The sequence below is a fragment of the Onychomys torridus genome, chromosome 10 (genome assembly GCF_903995425.1).
Source record: "Onychomys torridus chromosome 10, mOncTor1.1, whole genome shotgun sequence".
Taxonomy (NCBI): Eukaryota; Metazoa; Chordata; class Mammalia; order Rodentia; family Cricetidae; genus Onychomys; species Onychomys torridus.
In genome coordinates, this window is record NC_050452.1 from 9,039,618 (window position 1) to 9,061,188 (window position 21,571).

Below are 21,571 nucleotides of genomic sequence, written 5' to 3' on the forward strand. Positions count from 1 at the left end.
ATCGTCCTTCGTGATTTCCAATTTTTTTTTTTTTTTTTTTAAGAAAAGGAGTGTAGACCCGGCGGGTTCCACCTCAGAAAAAAAAAAACACCCCGCGGGCTAGGGGTGGAGCCCGGGTGACGGGCACGAGGATCTGCCAATGAAGCGCCCCGCCCGCCCTAAGGCCCGCCCTCCAGGGAGGCGGGGCCCTCTCAGGTTCAGCCAATGGCGGCGGTGCGGACAGAGGTTGAGCCGCGGTGGGTAGGGTTAGTGTGAGAGGTGCGGCGGGGGAGGTAATGATGGTGGTGGCGGCCGAGGAAGGCGGGGGAGGGGCCTCTGGGCGCTGAGCCGCGGCTGAGGCAGGGCTGGCTCGTGGGGCGGGGGACGGCACGGTCGCAGGGCGCTGCGCCGGGGAGGGGGCGCTGCGCCGGGAGGGGGCGGGCGTCGTCCACCCGGGAGGCTGCAGACCCCGGCTCCCGCGAGCGCCGCGCCGGGCTTCGCTGTTCCACGCGGCTCCAGCGGGGATGGAGGACTCGGTGGCGGCGGCGGCGGCGGCGGCGGCGGAGGAGCGGCTCTGAGGAGGGGACAGCGGGACTGGAGGTGTGAGGAGGGCTTAGAGTGGGCGAGCGGAGGGGCCCGGGTGACAGGGACCGCGGCTGGCGACGCCTGTCTGCGGAGAGAGGCAGGGGTCCGTCTGCACTCGGTGCGCGAGGAGCCGCGGCGTGGGCCGGCTGCTCCTGATGGGGGAGGGAGGCGCCGCACCCCGCACTGCCCGCTGGCCCGGCTGGTCATTGCTTCAAGCCCAGGCAGGAGTTTCCATTCCCCTTCTCCTGGCAGCCAAGGTGAAGGGGAAGCAGAGTGGCCCGGAGCTGGGACCTTGCCCTGCCTCCGCCGGGAGGTTTCCCTCCACTCCAGTTCTCCATCCATTTCCCTCTCCTACTGAGCCAGCATTTCTCCTGCACCCCAGTTTGTTCTAAGCATATATTCTGAGACTCGAGGCTGTTAATTGTCGGCTGAGAAATAAAGTTTATTTAAAAATACTCCACTCCTCCCTCTGACTGGTGGTGGATATTAATCAGCATCCCCGACTTTCCCGCCCTGTTCTCCCTTCCGAGATGCTAGGCAGGGAAGGCAGGGCCCGGCTGCGCTGGCAGCTCTCGATTGTGGGTGCTGACAGCCTGGTATATTTGCCTGTCTTCGGTGTGATTTGTCTTTTCTTCCTCAGTATCTTGCATCCTTGATGTTACTGGCTTTTGAGGCCGGTGTTTTGTTTCATTGTGTGGAAAGCATACAGACAGCAGAGGTTGTTACAGTCTTATCTAACACTGCTTACTTAGGCTTCTGCCCTCATGTTCTCTCTTTTTGTCTGTGTTTTGCTTTTCAGTTCTCCAGAATACACGTCATAGAGGTGGAGTGGTGATATCTCCATGAGGGAAGCACCTCTCACTCACCCTGCCATGTCTACCAAGGGCTCCTGACTGGGCCGCTCATCTAAGATAGGATTTACCCTGTGAAACAGGGAGAGAAGGCTTATGGACTCCAAGCATCGTTTCAAGTTCTAGCTTTTTTTTTTGAAAGTACAGACATACATGCAAAGCTCTTGTGCTTTAGACCCTCTGCTTTATTAAGGCTGCTGTGTTGCTCGTCCAAAACTGCTGCAGTCTACTGACCCATCCATCACCATGGCTTCAGTTTGGAAGAGACTGCAGCGAGTGGGGAAACATGCCTCCAAGTTCCAGTTTGTGGCCTCCTACCAGGAGCTGATGGTTGAATGTACAAAGAAATGGTAAGATGTGGTGGGGTAGAGATTGATAGCTTGTTGCCAAAACACGCTGTTGCTTGAACGTTGGGTCTCTTGGTAGCAGATTTACCTTTCAGTGATATACAAATATTTAGAAGCTAGGCAGGGAGCAGATGACTCTAACAAGTACTTGTGCTCGCTGTTGCTGCTGGTACTGTCCCTGTGGATTTTAGTTCCTCTGTTTCAGAGTGTCTCAGAGGACCACAACTGAGATCACACCTGAGGACCAAAGTTTGAGTCGTAGGTCACCTATCCTCGGTGTAAGAATCACTTTATAACTTTAAGTGAAGATGATTATGCGCATGTTTTAATCTAACATATATATCTTAATATAGAAGTTTATATTGTGTAGGCTAGTGGTTTTATTTTGTTCTTATTTTTCATTTATATTTAGAGAATTTTTTTCAGTATTTGAATAATGGAATGCCACTCTACACAACCTTAGAAATTCTTCTGTGAAATGCTTAGTCAGGCCATTGTATTTTCTTTTAAATTGCCTAATGGGATACATTTCTTGGCAGGATTTAAGGAAGCAATTAGTAGCAGTGGTCTATGATTTGCCTTTTTTCATTTGAGCAAAGTAAATTTAGTGCTTTCTTTTACTGCAGTGAATGATAAGAAACAAGGATTCTTACTTAGTGAGGGAAAAAGTTAATCTTAAGCAAATGGTCCTTTGAGTTTTGATTTATTCTAGCTACTAAGCACTATTACCACAAAATAAGTCCATTTCACCAAGGACTGTAATCTCATGTTGGTAATAAGCTCTCTTTCTAACACCCTTTTCTTTGCTTGCTTCATCCTTGTATTCCTAGTTTTATCTTGAGTTTGTTAGGAGCATCATTTTAAAAGCAATTCAAGAAATGTATGCAATGTCTAACCAGTTTATACCAGGTACTGTTGATTTAGAGACAGATGGCATCCTCCCTGCCCTCAAGGAGCGTACAGGGCAGAGTAAGATATAAGTAAATTCGATGTGATAGGTACAGGAATGCAAATATATATGTTTTAGAGTTTCTACCCAGTTGAATAAGCAAAGGATGTTACTTCTCTGTAATTCAGTTCCCAAAGATTAAATCACCTAATTCTGTGAAATGACCGAACAGTGGTAGGGACATAGTAAATGCCCATTAAATGTCAGTGTTACTATAGAGTTCACAGAGTGAGAAACAAGAATAGTACTATGTCTTTAGTTGCTTTCCTGGGATCCAAGCTGAGTTTTATTATTTTTCCGTTAATTTTTTTTTTTTTCTGCCTATTTTTATTAGGGTAGTCTGGCCAGCCAGTAAGCCTTAGGGATGGTCTGTCTCAACCTCCCCAGCACTAGGGTCACAAACAGTATGCCACTGCGCCTGGCCTGGCTTTCATGCTGGGGAGTGAGTTCAGGTTCTCATGCTTGCATGCAAGCGCTTCACTGACTGAGCTATCTGCAGCTGCAGGCTGAATCTCAGAGAAGCATGGGAATTGTACAGCACGCCAGAGGGGAAGAAGCGAAGAATATCTCTGTGTTTAGACAGCCTATAGCCGGATGCATGCTGGGAATTCAAGTAGTAAGGTTTGATATCCTGAGGCTTTAAGTGTAGCATGAGGCCTGGTACACACCTGCCTGTAATTACAGCATAGGCTGAGGCAGGAGGATATCGAGTTTGAGGCCAGTTTGGGATATAAATTCCAACCCTGAGGGGATTCCAGTGTGGTAGGGCGTTTGAAAGCCTGGAAGGACTCAAATGATAGAAGTCATACATTCTTATAAATAGCTTGGGTCTTAGAGCGTCAGTGGCGGGGCCACTGGAAGTTTTGAGAAGGAGAAACGTCTAGGTTTGTAATTGGGACATTACCAGGACTGGGGTATGGAATATGGATCCCAGATGAGAGGGTGGGTGACGGAGGCAGTGGAGTCAGGGTAGCTGTTGAGCAGGTGAGGTGGACAAGGAGCGAGGAGGTCTCGCCAGTGCAGAGGACGTGCAGAGTGGATGGGACTTGACGGCCACTTCAGTCGAGGAACGGGGAGGGTGGTGCAAGGAGGAGAAGGTGTAGACTGGCACCGGGCTGCTGCCCATAAAGGCTGGGACTCTAACAAGGAAGGTGGTCCTGCTGCATCCGATTCTTCACTTGGTAGTATCCTGGGACCATCTACTGTGAATCTAATTTGAATCACTGTCAGACCAGGCTGGCTTCAAACTCACAGAGATTCCTCAGCCTCTGCCCGTTAGTCTAGGATTATAGGTGTGAGCCCCCCATACTTGACTTGAATCTCAGTTCTTTTTGTTGTTTTCTTTATTGTAAATAGCTTTCCCCCATACTATATGTTCTGTTCATGGTTCCCCTACTCCTTCCTATCCCTCTCCACCTTTCCTCCCATCTGGATTCACACCCTTTCACTCTCCTTAGAAAACAGGCATCTAAGGGTTAATGGTAAGATAAAACAAAACAAACAAATCAGAAGGAAGAGAGCCCAAGAAAAGGCACAAGAAACAGATGAGATGCAGAAATATGCAGAGACACACTCGTTCGCACATTCAGGGTTCCCATAAAACACAAAGTCGGAAGCCATAATATATGTGCAAAACCTGAAGAGTTAAAAAAAAAAGATAAACATAAGTAAAATGAAAGTCAAAAAGACAACTAAAGAAAAAAAAGCCCTGATGTGACATGAGACAGGAAACTCTAAAGATGCTGTTGAGTTATTTTCTGTTGCCCATCTTATGTTGAGCTTGCAGTCCCCTTCAGAGTAGTTTGTTCCCCAGTAAGACTCCTTTGGAGAAGAAGTTTTCCATTTGCAAGTGGTTGTCTATTGGAGATATCTTCTGGGTTAGGGATGGGGGCATTTGTACACTTATCCTTTCAGCTCTAGGCCCATATGTGTTGCAGGCCCTGTGCATACTGCCTCAGTCTTTTAGTTTAACTGAGCTTAGTCCTGCTGTGTTTCAAAGGCCTTATTTCCTTGTTTCCATCCCCCTGGCTTTTGCGGTCTGCTTCCTCTTCAGCTGGGTTCCCTGAGCCCTGGGGGGAGGGATTTGATGGAGACATCCTCTTTAGGGTTGAGTGTTCCATAGGTCTCTCATATTGTCTTGTTGAGATCTCTATATTTGTTCCTGACTGCTACAGGAGGAAGCTTTTCTGATGATGGCTGAGCAAGGCGCTGGGCTATGAGTATAGCAGAATGTTGTTAGAAGTCATTTTATTACTACTCTCCTTTAGTAGACTGGTAGTGTTTGGTTGTCCCTTAGGTCCCTGGCTATTTCGTCTCAGGTTCTTGGCACCCAAGCGTGTTGAGTATGGGTTCCATCTCATGGAACCTTAAATCGGATATTGGTTGGTTACTCCAACAAGCTGTGTGCCACCATTGCACTAGAGGACACCATTATAGATCAAAGGGCTTGTAGCTGGGTTGGTGTTTACACTACTCTTCTGTCAGTGTGCAAAATACCTTCTGATACCAAGAATTCTAGCCATTAGGGGTAAAGACTCCAGGTAGGCCCCAGCTCCACTTCTCTGTTTACTGAGTTGTGTAGATGTTGTTTTCAGCAGTAGGGCCTTGCCTTCCGTCAGTGGAGAGTTTGGGTTCCCATGAGTCTCATCTCTTAACTGCATGGAGTATTCATGTTATTTTTCAGTTAAAAGAAAATGAGTTTCTTGCTGGTTTTGGTGGTACACACCTAGAGTCTTAGACTTGAAAAGTTGAGGCAGGAAGATGAGTTCAGGGCAGTCTCTATTACACAGCCAGTTGGAGGTCAGTGTGGGGCTACATGACACCCAGTTTCAAAAAAAAACAAAAAACAACAAAAAAAAAACAAACAAACCAAAAAAAAAATCAGTTTCTCTTGGGCCATGGTGGCTTGCACCTGTAATCTGGTCACCAGAGAAGCTGCAGCAGAAAGGTCACCCTGAAGTGAAGGCCAGCCATCTTGTTCTAGAGAGGGAGAACCTTTCTTTAAAAATTAACCCTACTTAAAAAAAAACACAAAAACAAAAACAAAAAATCAGTTTCTTCCTCATAATCTGTAGTAGCATCTTTTATGTTCTAAGCTTGGGCAACATTTAAGCCATTGTTAACACATCTTAAGGCAAGTGCTCTAGTGAAAATCTGGCTATATTAGTTGAATAGATAGCTTGATTACGGTTAGTTATGGTCATTAAGGGTCTAGCCGTCAAATCAGTCTATGATTACATATGGACTTTATACTAGAGGCATTTGAATGCTCTCTAATTTTCAGATGTACAGTACCATACTGCGAAATCTCTCTTGCTTTCATTTAAAAATATGGTGTAGTGGCTGGGAGATGGCTCAGTGGCTAGGAACACTTGCTGCTCATGCTACAGAGGGTGCTGCTTTGGTTCCCAGCACCTGCATGGAGCTCACAGCCAGCTGTAACTTCAGCTCCATGGGATCCATTGCCTTCTGACCTTCATATGCACCAGATAAACAGGTGGTGTACAGACATGCAGGCAAGCATTCATGCACATAAAGTAACAAAAAATAAATGTTTAGTAAAATACAGTTGAAAACTAACAAGGTGATAGTGCCTGTGGAGTAACATCTGTTTGCTAATAGGAATTTTATTTGTAAGTGGATCCTTAAGTAGAACTTTAAAGTATTTTCATTATGTAAAAATTGATTGTAATCATTTTTAGTTAGCATTCCTTTTGCCTTACTTTTCTTAGAGTCCCTGTGAAAATACAAACCAGGCCCAATTTCTAAACTCATATCCTGTAGTCTTCTCTGGTTCATTCTCATTTAAATACTTGCCAGAACTCAGATTATTTTATGTGTGTACTGAATTTAAAATCTGATTAAAGCATATAAAAATAGACTTGAAAATACTGTGAGAACATTTTTATTAGCCACCTTTACCTTTTATTTATTATTCATTCATTTATTTATTTTTGCAGTGTAGGGATTAAACTCTGGGCCTTGTGCATGATAAACAAGTGCTCTCTACCACTCAGCTGTATTACTTTTATAATTTTGGATATTTGGAGGTATGGAAGAAAAAAAGCAGAGGAAGGAAATTTAGAGATGCAGATCAAATAAAAGCAAGTGGCATCAAAAAGTCACAGAATCAACTAGCCTGGGCTCAGGGGCTCACAGAGACTGAGCCGACACCCAGGAAGCCTGCATGGGACAGACCTGGGCACTCTGTGTGTGTGACAGTTGTGTAGCCTAGTCCTCTTGTGGGACTCCCAACAGCAGGAACAGGGGCTGTTTCCAACTCTTTTACAGGCTTTGGGGACCCTCCTCCTCATACTGGGTCACTTTACCCAGCCTTAATACATGGGGAGGTGTGTAGTTTAACTAAACTTGACATGCCATATTTTGTTGATACTCATGGAAGACCTTCCCTTTCCTAAATAGAAACGGAGGAGAGGTAGATTGGGAAGTTGGAACAGAAGGAGGTTGGGGGAAGGAGTGGGAGGGGAGGAGAGAGAGGAAACTGAGGCCAGGTTGTAAAATAAATAGATTTATTTATTTAAAAAAGCAAACGGCATGAAAGATGAATTATAGTTGTGGAGAGGAAAAGAAGAAAAGTATGGTGTAAATTAAAGAAAGAATAAACTGTACAAAGAAAAACGCTATTCCATTAGGACTGTGCTTTGTGTGGTGGTGATCTGTGTATGTAGGTGCCATTGGTTTTTAGAACCTTGCTACTTAAAAATCTTCCTGAGACTCAGGCGTTTGCAATACCCACGAACCAGATCCACCAAATTACAATCTCCACTTTAACAAAATCCATGGTATATACAATTTAAGGAACGGTATTTTAAGATCAATACTTTCAGGACCGTTCTTGACTCTAAGGTAAAGTACATGAAAAATAAGCCGTCTTTTGCAAGCATTCACTAGAATGGAGGCGGTAGGTGGGATGGGCTTCAGGAAAGGCTTGACGTGTTGATGGAAGAGGTTAATGGGATCCAGGGTACACTTTCCAAAGGAGGATGTAGTATTTCTGTGACTAAGAGTAGAGAAGCATTTCCTGTGCTCTCTGGTCATGCCCACAGGGTATGTACCTGACCAAAGGAGGGTGAGTGTAAGATGAGCCCACAGGTCTAGTCCACAAGCAGCTGCCGGACCTCACCCTTGACCAGACTGGATTCTGTAGAACAACGTTCTGGGCTTTCTCTTCTCTCAACTTCCTTTCTCTTTATTGACCTTTCAAAGTGCTGGGCTTTTGCTCTGACCTGTGATCAGCTGGGCTCAACAGGGTCCAGTACCAGACTCGGAGAGTGCAGTGACTGCTCTGGGACCTAGGTCAGGAACTGACAACAGAAGGACTTCTGCTTGTCTGAGAGGACAGTGTCCCTGCCTTCTCCTGCCAGCCTTGACTGCCACATAGAGGCAGTGTGAGTTTGGGGATGGGCGGGGGTTGCCCTCTTTTATTGTGGTCCTGGGTCGTTCAGTTATTAATCTTGGTTTAGGTGATCAACCTCTTGACAAGATTGGCCATTGGAAATGAGTTTGTGTGTGTGTGTGTGTGTGTGTGTGTAACATGGGTCAACCTCGATTATGATTATTGTTCTTTAGGTGTTATCTACCTTGTTTTTGTTGCTGTTTTTTGAGACAGGTCTCTCACTTTGCCTGGAACTTGTGGATTAGGCTAGACTGGCTGGCCATTGAGCCCTAGGGAACCATCTGTCCCTGCCTTCCCAGATCTGGGATTACAAGTGTACATTCCACATCTGGTTTTTTTATGTGTGTTCTGAGGACTGAACTCATGCTTGTATGATAGTCACTTTAAAAGCTGAGCTGTCTCCTCAGCCCTATCATTTCCATTTTAAATATGTAATGAAATTACGTGGTTCAAAATTCAGGAAGTAGGAAAAGATATATGTATGTCCTTGAAAGTAACTCTTCAGTTGCTCCATTACTTCACATACCTTTACAACCCTTTCCACCTTAGGACGTGAAAAGTAAAAACTAGGTCTTCTCACTGTTTCAGTTTGCTGCTGCTGTGATAGCAGTTCAGTTTTCTCATTGGACACAGAAGGCTAAACACACTGTAAGTATTAAGTTATATTTATAAAAGCCAAATTATATCATGGAGCATTGGTTTCAGGCCGACTTCAGCCACCCACCTCTCTGGGTGGCTCAAGTAGGCATTTCTGTATTACTGATAGGGTGATAGAGTTTTACAGGACCTGATGTGAAGACCTTTTGAGGTGAGTTTGCAAAAGAAAAACAAATTAATTGTGTGTCTGGAGAATTGTGAAGAGTTCTGAAAGGGCAGGTGTGAGAGCCTTGTTAAAAAGTGTGCTGTGAAACCATTGGACGATTGGGAGATTTCATGTGCTTTACATTTTCAAAATACTGTCTTGAATACTTTGCAGAATACACTCTGCCATCAGTAAATGCAGAAAGCCACAGTAGGCCATATGGTATAAAGGTGGTGAGAAATGGCTCAAGGGCACACGCTCTACCTCTCCCCAACTCTCCACAGCCCCCCTCCTCCCTCTCTCTCCACCCCATCCCCCCAACTCTCCACCCCCTCTCCCCAACTCTCTATCCCTCTTCCCAACTCTCCACCCCCTCTCCCCAACTCTCCACCCCTCTCCCCAACTCCCCACCCCCTCTCCCCAACTCCCCACCCCCTCTCCCCAACTCTCCACCCCTCTCCCCAACTCTCCACCTCCTCTCCCCAACTCTCTCCACAGCCCCCTCCTCCTCCCTCTCTCTCCACCCCCTCTCCCCACCTCTCCCCACCGCCCCCTCCTCCTCCCTCTCTCTCCACCCCCTCTCCCCAACTCTCTCCACAGCCCCCTCCTCCTCCCTCTCTCTCCACCCCCTCTCCCCAACTCTCTCCACAGCCCCCCTCCTCCTCTCTCTCTCTCTCCACCCCTTTTGTTCTGTTAATTACAAACTGTTTGGCCTATTGCTCAGGCTTCCACTAACTAGCTCTCACTATTTAATTAACCCATTTCTGTTAATCTATGTATTACTACGCGCCTCATGGCTTTACCTTCATTCTAATACATCTTGCTCCTCTGGTGGCTGACTGAAGTCTGCTTCTGACTCTGCCCTTCTATCTTTGCTTAGATTTCCCACCGAGCTCTAACCTGCCTTACTATAGGCCAAAGCAGCTTCTTTATTAACCAGTGGTAATAAAATGTGTGTGTGTGTGTGTGTGTGTGTGTGTGTGTGTGTGTGTGTGTGGTCTTTTTATGTCCCAGGCTGGCCTCAAACCTGTGATCTTCCTGCCTCTTTGGCATTTCTTGCCCCCCCCCCTTTCTAATTTTTAAAATTTTATTGTTTGACAGTTTTATATATACTTGTGTGTGTGTTTTGATCAAATCTATCCCGTTCCCGCTTCCTTCCCTACCCACCCACCACTTTTCTCTCCCAACTTCATGTGCTCTTTGTTTTTAAAACCCACTGAGTACACTTAGTGTTGCCTGCATGTGCATGGATGGAGGCCATCTATTGGAGCCTCTCAGGCGCTGAATACTGAAGAAAATGGTCTCTCTCGCTCTCCTAGCAGCATTGGCAGTGATGCTTTAGACAGGGGTAAGACGTCATGAGCCTTCCCCTGGGGTGTTGATCGGCTTGATCTTGTGCAGATTTACTCAGGAAGCCACAGCCACTTTGAGTTTGTGTGTACAGGAGCTCCATCATGTCTGGTGCTGTAATGTTTTTCTGTAGACATCGTCTTCCAGTGTTTCTACCCACTGTCTTGTGATGATCCCTGAGCTGTGTGTGTGTGTGTGTGTGTGTGTGTGTGTGTGTGTGTGTGTTTGATGTAGATGTCCCATGTAGAGCTGAGCACACTACAGTCTATTGTTCTCTGCATTTTGACTAGTTGTGGGTTTTTGTATTCATCATCATCTGCAAAAAGAAGCTTCTTTTGAGGCCTGAGAGATGCACTGATCTATGAGCAGGAAAATAATTTAGTGACCAGTTTACTGCTTGCTATATTAATTTAGCAGAATATGATAGCTAATCTTGGTAGTGAACCTGGGAAGAGGGAAACTCAGCTAAAGAATTGCCTCCATCAGATTGGCCTATGGATATGCCATGGGCCTTTTTTCTTGATTGCTCATTGATGAAGGAGGTCCCAGCCCACTGTGGGCGGTCACAGCCTTAGGCAGGCGGGCCTGGGCTGTATAGGAAAGGGAGCTAAATGTGAGTCTAGAAGCAAGGCAGTAAGCTGCATGATTTCTGCTTTAGTTCCTTCCTTCAGATTCTTTCCTGGAGTTCCTATCTTGGCTTTCCTCAATGATGGGCTATTACCTGTAAGCCAAATTTCTATCTCCATTGAATTACTTTTGGTCAGTGTTTTATCACAGCAACAGAAAGCAAACCAGAACACAGAATCATAGTATTAGGCTCTCTAGGGCCTCTGACCTAGTCCGCCACAGGTTTTAGTCCCAGTTAGTGGAAGCAGGCTTGGGTTCTCTTTTGTGGCCTTTAAATACCATCAGAAAGTGACTGCTTATTCCCATATCATTTAAGTAATTTTTATACTAGTGGACATGTCTTGACAGGCCATTCATTAGTGTAGCTTGTAGTTCATAGCCTGGGCCAAGACTCTTGAATGTTTTCATCTTGGTGTCATGCATAGACCCCTCCAATGCTATGAAAGCTAGCCAGGTCGGTACCGGTTGATTCCTCAAGTTATGTGGTACCTTTCTAGGAGGAAATGAGGAGCAATGGTAAAGGCCTGTATTTATTTGTTTTGGTGGCTCTATGGAGAAATGGCTGTTTGTGTAAACACATGCCTAAACCCATCATGGGCATCATACGAGATTATGGTGTAACTTACTCTTTTACACACAGTGACATACACTTGTTTAAGTGTGGAATTCAGTGAGTTTGACACATGATATGCTTGTGAAGCTTGGAATAAATATGTAGGAAGTATAGTGGCTGGTGGGCTGAGCAGGTGAGTGATAGGTGAGCAGCGACTGTAGAGGAGTGGGGCACTCAGGAAAAGGTTTAACATTTCCTACGGCTTTCATCCAGATCAAGGAGAGAGTTGAGGTCTGGAGCTTGAGACACGGTCACATTTGGGGATTGAAACAGGCTGCAGTGGAGTAGAGGGGCATTAGGAAAGTGTGTTTTCCTAGAGCTCAAAAGAAAAAGCCAGAAAGTAAGTATTGCTTCATCGACTGTTGCTAAGAGGGTGAGCAGAACAGCCTTGGATTTGACAGGTTGGCACTGGAGACTAATTTCAGGGGAATTTGGGGCATGAAAGCTTCACAACATTGGATTTCAGGGAAGGGAGTGAGTTCAGGTGAGGCTGGTAGAGAGTTTCTGCTGCAAAGCGGAGACAAAGGGTAGAGTTAAATGTCTATTTTTACCTGGAGGTATCCCAGCATGCTTGGGATATGGTTGCTGGACAAGGAAAGCATGGTACTATGCTGGGAGAGGTTGACATGGAGAGACTGTAAGGGAGGGAAGCGCTCTAGCACACAGGTCCAGAGGCTGATTAGCAAGCAGAAGCAGAGAGAAGAGCACTTGGTTAAGTGCCTAAGCTCAGCTTGTGGGGAGAAGAGCATTGGTGGGAAGTGCTGGGCTCGGGGAGGGGTGGGGGATGGGAGAGGGGAGGGGTGGGGGAGGGGCTCGGGGAGGGGCTTGAGTCTCCTTAGGGTGGGATTCGGAACTACAAACAGAAGTGAAATTGTCCAGGTGAGAATGAGTGGACTGGAGAGACGTAGGGTTGCTGGTGTTAAGGGTCCTGTAAACTTGGTTTGGAATTTAGAGGGATGCAAACACCAAGACTGCATATCTCAATCCAGTTAGTTTCAGAGTTGGCTAAGCCAATGCTTTTATTAGGAGTGTCCAGCCTAGGGAGAGAGGGACAAGAGAATTGAGAGTAGGTGTGGAAGTGGCTGTAGCTATGAGCCAGTAGACAGAGGCTGGAAAAGGAGGAAAGGAAGGCCCGGAGGTGAGGTAACTGCTGAAAGGTGAGGATTGTGGTTTACAGAGCTTAAGGATGCTGAAGAATTGTTGGGTGGAGGTAACTGAGGGAGTCAGGCCGAAGATGGAAGGTAGGAATCAATGGGCCACTCAGCTTCTGGAGGATGTGGTGGACACTTCTGGAAGGCCCGCGTGCCCCTCCCCTTGGAACAGATAGTTATCAATGTCAAAACATGAGCACACATCCCTGATATACTTACCCTTAATATGCTGTATCTTAAAATGTAAGCATGTGTGTCTTTTTTAAAAAATTAAGAGCAGTTCTTTCTGTGTTTAAACAAGTCTGCTAGTGTACCTCGGAGGTGCTCCTGCCTCCTGGTGCTGTAACTAGTGATGTGGCAGTTAATAGCTGGGGCCTGAGATGGAACGGAGAAAAGGGTCTGAAAAGAACCCCTGAATCTGTTTGCCCTCTAGAGAGACAATTTTGTTTGTTTTTTTTCCTTTTGGTGGTCAGGAAATTTAGAGTCTAAAATGTGGGGCAGATTCTTGTTAAGGTTCTTGGTGTTACCAAGAACAGCGGGAGGAAAAATGATTAGGACAGGGAGGTTCTTACTGCGAGGGAGAGAGAGAGCAAGGAGGGCTGAGTGCCAGTGCTCTGCAGTTTTTGTAACTTTTTGTGTTGTAAACCATGTGACTCATAAAGCTTATTCTTGAAAAAAAATCCAACTATTATTCTCTCTCTCTCTGTCTCTCTCTGGTGTGTGTATATGTGTGTGTATGTGTGTGTGTATGTGTGTATGTGTGTGTGTATGTGTGTGTGTATGTGTGTGTGTATGTGTGTGTATGTGTGTGTGTGTGTGTATGTGTATGTGTGTATGTGTGTGTATGTGTGTATGTGTGTGTATGTGTGTGTGTATGTGTGTGTATGTGTGTGTGTGTGTGTGTGTGTGTGTGTGTGTGTGTAGCATGCATGTGAAGATCAGAGGAAACTTTTTAGGAGTCAGTTCTGTTTCCACTTTGGGATCTGGGGATTGGACTCTGGCCTTCGGGCTTGCTTTGTGTTTCTAATCACTGAGACTTATCAACTGCCCTGAAAAACATATACTTTTAGCAGTACTAAAAATTTTAATTTAAAAATGTGTGTGTGTGTGCCCGCAGTGTGTATGTGTGTGTGCATGTCTGTATGTGTGCATGTCTGTGTGTGCGTGTATGTGTACGTGCGCGCGTGTGTGCGTATGTGTGTGTGCATGTATGTGTGCACGTGCATGCATATGTGTGACTGTGCATGAATGTGTGTGTATGTGCATGTATATGTGTGTAGTGTGCATGTTTGTGTGTGTGCATGTCTGTATGTGTGTGTGCATGTATGTGTGTGTGTGCACGTGCGTGTGTGTGTGTGTGTGTGTGTGTGTGTGTGTGTGTGTGTGTGTGTATGGACAACTTTGGGAATCAGTTCTCTCCCCACTGATCTGGGGAACAAGCCAGGTATTCAGGCTTGTGGCAAGTGCTTCCAAGATGACTTATTTACTAATGGTCTTGAAGCTGCTAACTTGTTTCTAATTTTATCATAGTGATCTTGCTCTTTGGAGTGACTTCAAACCTGGAATTGATACTTGTAATGCTTTATTCAGATTTTAAATGCTTATCCACTGTGAAGTACAGCTTCACAAAATTCAATTGTTATTGGTCATTTAAGACACATAGTGGAGCCTTTTTATGCCAAAATTGGTCATAGCTGTGTTTATCAAAATGTTTAACTCTGGCCTGCCCGAGTCAAGCTGCCTCTAGTGTTAAAGTACAGCCATGTAAATTCTTTCATGTTTGTCTGTGGATCCTTTTACGCTATAATGAGAGTTAACTCATTGCCTTATAGACTCGCTGGCTGCAGTTTAAAGTTTTTACTATCTGGCCCTTTAAGAAAAAGTTCCTCTGGGCACAGTGGCTTACACTAGTAATCCTAACACCATGAGGCTGAGGCAGGAGGAGTTTGAGGCCAGCCTAGGCTACAAAACAAAACAAAACAAACAAAAAACCACCCAAACTAAACAACAAAACACAAAGTAGCTATAGAACAGAAAAACAAAAAGTTCATTGATTTCTGCTCTGCATCTTAGAGTAACTGCTTAAATGGAACCCAAGGCACCAGACTTTGAAACAGCTTTGGGGAGGATTCAGTTCTGTGTATGTATAAAGTGTGTGAATTCTTGGCAGTGTGAGCATGAACAAGTAATCTCCTAGCACCTGCTTTCCAAAGTGGGGGTGCGATTCATGTTCTAGGACAGAGCTTTTTGGGAGGTTGGTGAAATAAGGTGTGTTCAGTAAGTTACCATGCTCTTTCTGTCCTTACCTGACGGTCAGGCTGGAGACAGCAAGAAGAAAATGTAACCTAAACATTAAGTGTTGTAAAAAGAATGAATTGGTGCTGAAGACTTAGAGAGACCAAATAGTAAGCCAGGGAGCCTAGAGTGTTGAGCAGGAATGAGGTGTTCTAGTAGTATGTTGGCGTTTGTTTGGAAAGAGGGAGTACTAGTTTTTGTTTCTGGAGCAAAATATATATATAAAACTTTTTTCTTTAGTAATCATTTCAAGTAAGTGTAGGGCTGAGTACATGAACTGAACTCCTTAAGAGTAGAATAATTTGTCATTATTGTGTGTGTCCTGCAACAGTGACACACTGAAGATTCTTCCTTTCCTTTCCTCTTGTTTCTCTCTATTGCCCCTTCTCCAGGGCCTTAAGCATCCAGTGTACTACTATTGAGCTTTATACCAGCCTAAGCTCTAGTTCCTTAAGTAGTCGTTTTTAAAATTTTATTATTATTTATTTATGTGCATATGTGTGTCCTTATATGTTCATGTGCCTCAGGCTAGAGGCAACCCCTTGAGCAGTTGTGAGATGCCTGGTGTGGGTCTTGGGAATCAAACTCAGATCCTCTGCAAGAACAACACTTGTTCTTAACTACTGAGCCATCTCTCTACCCCTATAGTAGTGTTTTTGAAATGTTTTTTTCTGTCATGATTAAAAAAGAAGCCAGGGAGTAAATTGTATCTGTTTTGTGTAACTTTCTTATGTTCCACTAAATCTTGGTTTGCTTATTTTTAAAAGGATTATGGGATGAAATTTTAAGGGCTTATGTGAAGAAGTTCCACTCTTAGTGTTTAGTTTGGTCTTATATTAGTTTTTCAGTTAAAATGCTCAGAGAACTTAAACTTTGACATTTCTAGAACTGTGCTCTAATTTTGTAGGGATGTCGACAAAAGAGTCACTGAAGTAGCTCGCTGTATGGTTTATAAATAGTCCAGTGTGCTAGGGAAATGGCACAAACATCATTTTGAACTAAACGCTCAATAAGGATGTTGATACTCTGCACTAGGAGTTTTGCATGATGTCTTAAGGGGTTGAGTATGAAGTGCAGGTAGTGAGATTACTGTAGAAGCCATTGGCTCTATACTCTCTGTGTGATACTTCCAGGAAGCTGGGCCAATAGGCACCTAAAGATTTTCTTTGGTAAGTTTGGCTTACTGAAAACTTTACCGTTTTAATTAATTCTGGTCTTGCTATTTTAAAAACACTTCTAAGTTTAAAACAGTATATACATTGGCCATGATTCAAAGATATTGTAAAGGTCCGTCCCTGCATATGTCAGAGTTTGTCAGCCCAAGAACTTACAGTGGCTGTGTTGACTAACTTAGAGCTCTAGGTAGACAGAACAGAGGTCTCACAGGAGCAGAATTGGTATTGCTGGGCCCTGGAGAGAAATTCAATGTACCCTAGATTTAGCAGATTTATGGCCAAAAGAAAAACACATGGGCTTAACCTAGAGAGGGTTTTTATTAGGAACCCACCTCTTCCTCAGAGGGAAAAAAGCCACAGAACTCGGTGTGGTGGCGTAGACCCATGATCTTAGCACTCAGGAGGCTGAGGCAGAAACACTGTGACTTGGAGAGAGGCCAGGCCTGGGCTATATAGTGAGACCCCCCCAGTGGGGAGGAAAAAAAGAATTGCTGTCAAATTGGTAATGTTTCTGCCGGTTTTTAATGAAATTCCTTTAAGATAATATGGTTGAGGATCTGAATTTTCTGTCCTCTAGTTTAAACTAAGGGCGCAGCATGGAAAATCTAGAAGAACCAACATTTAGTAGAAATCTAGTTGTGTTAGCCATCGCAGGAGTAAATAGTTGTATGTGGCTATTTTTAATTTAAATTAAGGAAAATTACAACTTTAGTTCTTCAATTTTATTAGCCCCCATTTGGATCACTCACTGGCCACAAGCCAGTAAGGGGCTACACATTGGTCAGTGTGACTGCTGTCTTCAGTCACCATTGGTGGGGTGCCCTAGTCTGCACCACTGGAGTGCTTTGCAGACCGGGCTAGTTCCCCATCCCTAACATCAGGGATGATGCTGTAATTCAGTATTTTTCAGGTTTCCAAATTGCCCTCGAGCATGAAGTTAGGTGTTACAGCTCCTGCATTTTATTCTTTTCTGCATTTTATTCTTTGCACAAGGAAACCTTTACTGGATTCTGGGTGATTTCTGTTGATACTCCAGAGATGTGTACAAATTAAGATTTAGAATTTTCCTGCTATGGTTCAGCTAATTGGTGAATTTTCTTTATGAAAAATTGTGGGACTCACTGTATTTTAGCTTTGCTACCTAGAATTAATGTAAGCGTTTGGTCAAGTTCATTGACTTAAAGACTGATTCCAGTGATTTTCTTCCATATAAGCAGAGAGGTTGAGAGATTGATAAGGGTGGGGTTTTATTTCATAGAAGTTGTGAACTTGTCAAGTTCTAACATTGTTGCTGTGTTTCCAAGTGCAGCTGGACCTATCGCTGCTCTGCTCTTCCCTTGTCTTTCTCTTTCTCCTTGCAAGTATACTTTATGTTCCCTTTGGCTTCCCTGTGGTGCCAGCCCCCAGGGGATTGCCTAAACTCAGAGGGAGTAAAGAGATGCTTAAAAATATGGTGCATTGGAGCTTGAGCAAGTTCAGTGTGTGTTCGTGTGTGCATGTGTGTGTGCGTGCACGTGCACACGTGTGTGCGCATGACATATGTGTGTCACAGTGCACCCATAGGGATCAGAGAACTTGTGGGGCTTGGTTCTTGTTATGCTCAGATCTCAGGGACCCCCAAAAGACCACCATGGAGACCAAATCTCATATGTAAAAGCAAAGTGCCTTTATTTCAAACTCTGAGCTTGGTCTCTCTGTCTATACAATGCAGAGGTGAGAGCAGAGAGCCCTGATCCCATGTGGGGTGGGGTTTTTTATCATAGCAGAGGTTGGGATTAGGGGATTTCTAGCGTTCAGGACCTGATTGGCTGACATTTGTCTAGGGGTATGTCTGTAAAACAGAAATAGGTGTGTGTTAGACTCAGGGTCATATGGCCATCTTATTTAACCTTATCTAATGGTTGCAGTGTTTGGAATGTCAGGTACTTCTCTTTAGATGTAGGCCCTCCCTGGGTGGGGTCAGCTTATGGCTTTTCCTGGGTCTGGGTGTTGCCTGCATAGAATCTGTTTCTGGCCTCTAAACCTGTCATGGCAGCTGTGTGGTCAAGCTGTTTTGGGCCCTCACAGTTCTTCTATTGTGTGTGTTTTGGAATTAAGCTCCGGTTGTTGGGCTTGGTGGCAAACACCTTTACCTGCTGAGCAGTCTTTCTGACCCATAAATTCAGCTGGAAGGCTGGATTGCCTCACTACTTTCAATGATGCTGTAAAGCTGGGATTTTGGTAGCTGCATGTGAAAGAAAAGCAGGAGGTCTGTGGAACAGTGGCAATAGGATGACTGGGTTTGAGAAGTTGTCCCTTGCCAATGTAAGTAAGGTTTTATCCTTCTTAGGTTGTTTGGTCCTGATATGAAATAGGCAGAGTGGTTAGGTGTTTCTTTTGCCTTGGGGACCGGGGAGTCTTTGAAGAAATTGCCTCTGAAAAGCAGAAGGTTTGGGAGCCTCCTCAGTAGGCTCCAGTGTACCCTTTATGCTTCCACTAACCTTCTGCTCTCATCTACAGGTAGACTTCTGGACGCTGGCTTCTGTCCCTAATTCACAGAGCTTCTCTGCTGTAAAGCTAACCTATGCCCTTCCATACAATAGTCATTAAGCCCAAGCACTAAATCCCATGTGGACTGGAGAGAGTTTTGTTTCATTTATTAGAAGTATAAAAAAAAAAGTATGAACATATGTTAAAACCCCCACAGAACTAAGAAAAATTTGGAGGTTTGTACCTATCCCATTCTCTAGTTTAAATATCCCATGATTCTAATGAAAATTCATCAATAAACTCTGCTGTCAACAATAATTAGGGAATTAACATTTACATATGGTATTAGTTAATTTATGGACCTAATCCTAATTTCTCTGTTATTCGAGTAATTCTGATTAGAAAACAAGTTTTGAGACCAATCTAGGGTCATGTGTCACACTTAGCTGTCACTGCTTTGTTGTGATTACTATTGTTTTGTTTGTTTTAATCTCTTAGAGTTCTTTAATCCTGGTTTGGGTTTATAGAATTTCTTTATGCCTAGGTTCTTGTTAAGAGTTGTGAGAGTGATGTGTGGATGTCGAAAATCACATGATGGAACACCCATTGCTAATGTTCATTTCTGTAACTTGATTAAAGTGTGGTCTCCAGACTTCTGCATGGGAAGCTACTGTCTGCACTTTTGCGGAATGATTCTGGGAAATGATATATGTACCTTAACTTCTAATTAATCTTTTCATTTAGTCTAGTCTTCTGATTGTAGTCTCAGAATCTGTGCTTCTCTTTAATTTGAAGTTTGTAAATTAGTGAAACTTAATGTATTTCCCCAAGTAAGAACTACTTTTTACAAGGTGTCCCCCTTATTTCTGTAAGGTGTAGGTTTTTATAGGCATTCTTTACCAAGTTGAGAAAATTTCCCTTTATTCCTGAGAGTTGTGGCCATGGAAAGGTGTTGGATTTTATCACTTTTCCTATGTGTAGTGACACAGTTACTACTTCTCTTCTTTAGCTTGTCCAGTCTGGTTTCCAACTTAGGCAGCTTTTCTGTCTCAGCCTGCTGAATGCTGAGTTTATATGTATGAACTACTACTATGCCAAGCTCCTCAATAACTAACTGTTGAATGTAGAACCAGCCTCAGGTACATAGAGCACATTCCACTTGGCCATGGTATGTGTGTTTTCTTCAAATTTGGGATACATTTAGATTTTTCAGAACTTAAAAGCTAGTGTAGAAGCATGCATCCCCACCCCCACCCCAGCTGAGGACCGAACCCAGGACCACTGAGCTAAATCCCCAACCCGTTTGCATGCATTCTTTGCCCTGTTTCTTTTGCCATTATATACATAACCGCACATTATCGTGGCACATTGTCAAAATGAAATAATTGCTGGTACATTAGCTAGCATCCAGACTTTATTCAGATTCACCAGCGTTTTGAGCGTTGTCCTTTGTCTGTTGAGGAGCCGGTCCAGGACGACAAGTTACATTAGTCATTGCTGATGGAGTTTCACTCTTCACTTGCTTTCCTGTTGGTTTTGTGTAAGGATTCATTCAGTGCTGCTTGTGTACTTGAATTATTGTTATGGTACAAAGTGGCTTATAGTTTGACATTAATCTCTATTCCTGATTCTTCCTGAATTTTTAAAGAAATACTTTGTGGCATAGTTTAAGAAGAAGAGAAATAAATTATGTTTATAGAAGGGAATTGACATACAGAGATGGCTTCCATGTTGAGGTGGCTTGACTGATTCCGAGCACTCGGCATGTTTCTCTATTAGAGGTCCTTTAATATTTCTCTTTCACTAAAGATCTTTAATTTTAAATTTGCAATTGAGGCCCAGTTTGTCTATTTTTAAAACTCTGAGGCAAAATTCTGTGGCTATTTTGGACAGTACCCTAAAATTCTGATTTTGTACAGAAACTACTGGAGTCCATTGCCAGCGTTGTTCATTGTGTGGTGGGGGTAAAGAGCTCCTGAGACTCCCTCACTAACTGTTGCCTTCTGATGATTTCCTGTCATGTCCTTACATCCATTGTCCTGTATTCCCAGTCCTTCCTGCAGTGTAGGAAAGTAGTAGAGGGGACATCCTTGCCTAACTCTCTTTTTCTACCCCCGGGGACAGGGTTTCTCTGAGCAGCCCCGCCTTTCCTGGAACTCCCTCTGTAGCCCAGGCTGACCTCAAACTCAGAGATCCGCCTGCCTCTGCCTCCCGAGTGCTGGGACTAAAGGTGTGCACCACCACTGCCCGGCCAAAAGTTACTCCTTTTTATTTGTTTGTTTCTTTTGTTTTGTTTGGTTTGCTTTTGTTTTTTTCAAGACAGGGTCTCACTGTGTAGCCCTGGCTGTCCTGGAACTCTCTCTGTAGACCAGGCTGGCCTCCAACTCACAGAGATCCATCTATCTGCCTTGCCTTGCCTTGCCTTGCCTTGCCTTGCCTTGCCTTGCCTTATTCTTGGTCTCATCTATTGAATACGATGCTAGTTGTGGTGTGTGTGTGCGTGCGTGTGCGTGTGTGTGTGTGTGTGTGTGTGTGTGTGTGTGCACGTGCGTGCGTGCGTGTGTGTGTGTGTGTGTGTGTGTGTTATTGAATACGATGCTAGTTGTGGTGTGTGCGTGTGTGTGTGTGTGTGTGTGTGTGTGTGCGCGTGTGCGTGTGTGTGTGTGTGTGTGTGCGTGTGCGTGTGTTATTTTTAATCAAATAAAGTTACTTTATGTACCTGGCTAGCTGTAAGGTTGGCTGTTTTGTTGTAAATCACGAGTAGGCATCAGATTTGGTCAGATGTATTTTCCCGCAGTTTTCTATAGCTCCTTTTCCTGACTCTCCCTACCCCCGTCTGCTTTATGTGCTTGAGGGTTTTGCCCTCAGGTGTGTCTGTGTACCGCCTGTGTGCAGTGCCCAAGGAGGCCAGAGAGGGCATTGGGTCCCCTGGAGCTGGAGCCACAGACGGTTGTTAGCAGCT

General features: G+C 44.4%; 1 protein-coding gene across 1 annotated transcript in view; it reads left to right on the forward strand.

Annotated features, from left to right (window-relative positions):
* The first annotated feature begins 412 nt into the window (after positions 1-412).
* Positions 413-21,571, forward strand: part of Ehbp1 (EH domain binding protein 1) — a 286,967-nt gene continuing 265,808 nt past the window's right edge. The window contains exons 1-2 of the mRNA XM_036201513.1: positions 413-579; positions 1,364-1,765. Coding sequence (XP_036057406.1) covers positions 1,662-1,765 — 104 coding nt within the window. The 5' untranslated portion in view covers positions 413-579; positions 1,364-1,661. The remainder of the gene's footprint in view (positions 580-1,363; positions 1,766-21,571) is intronic.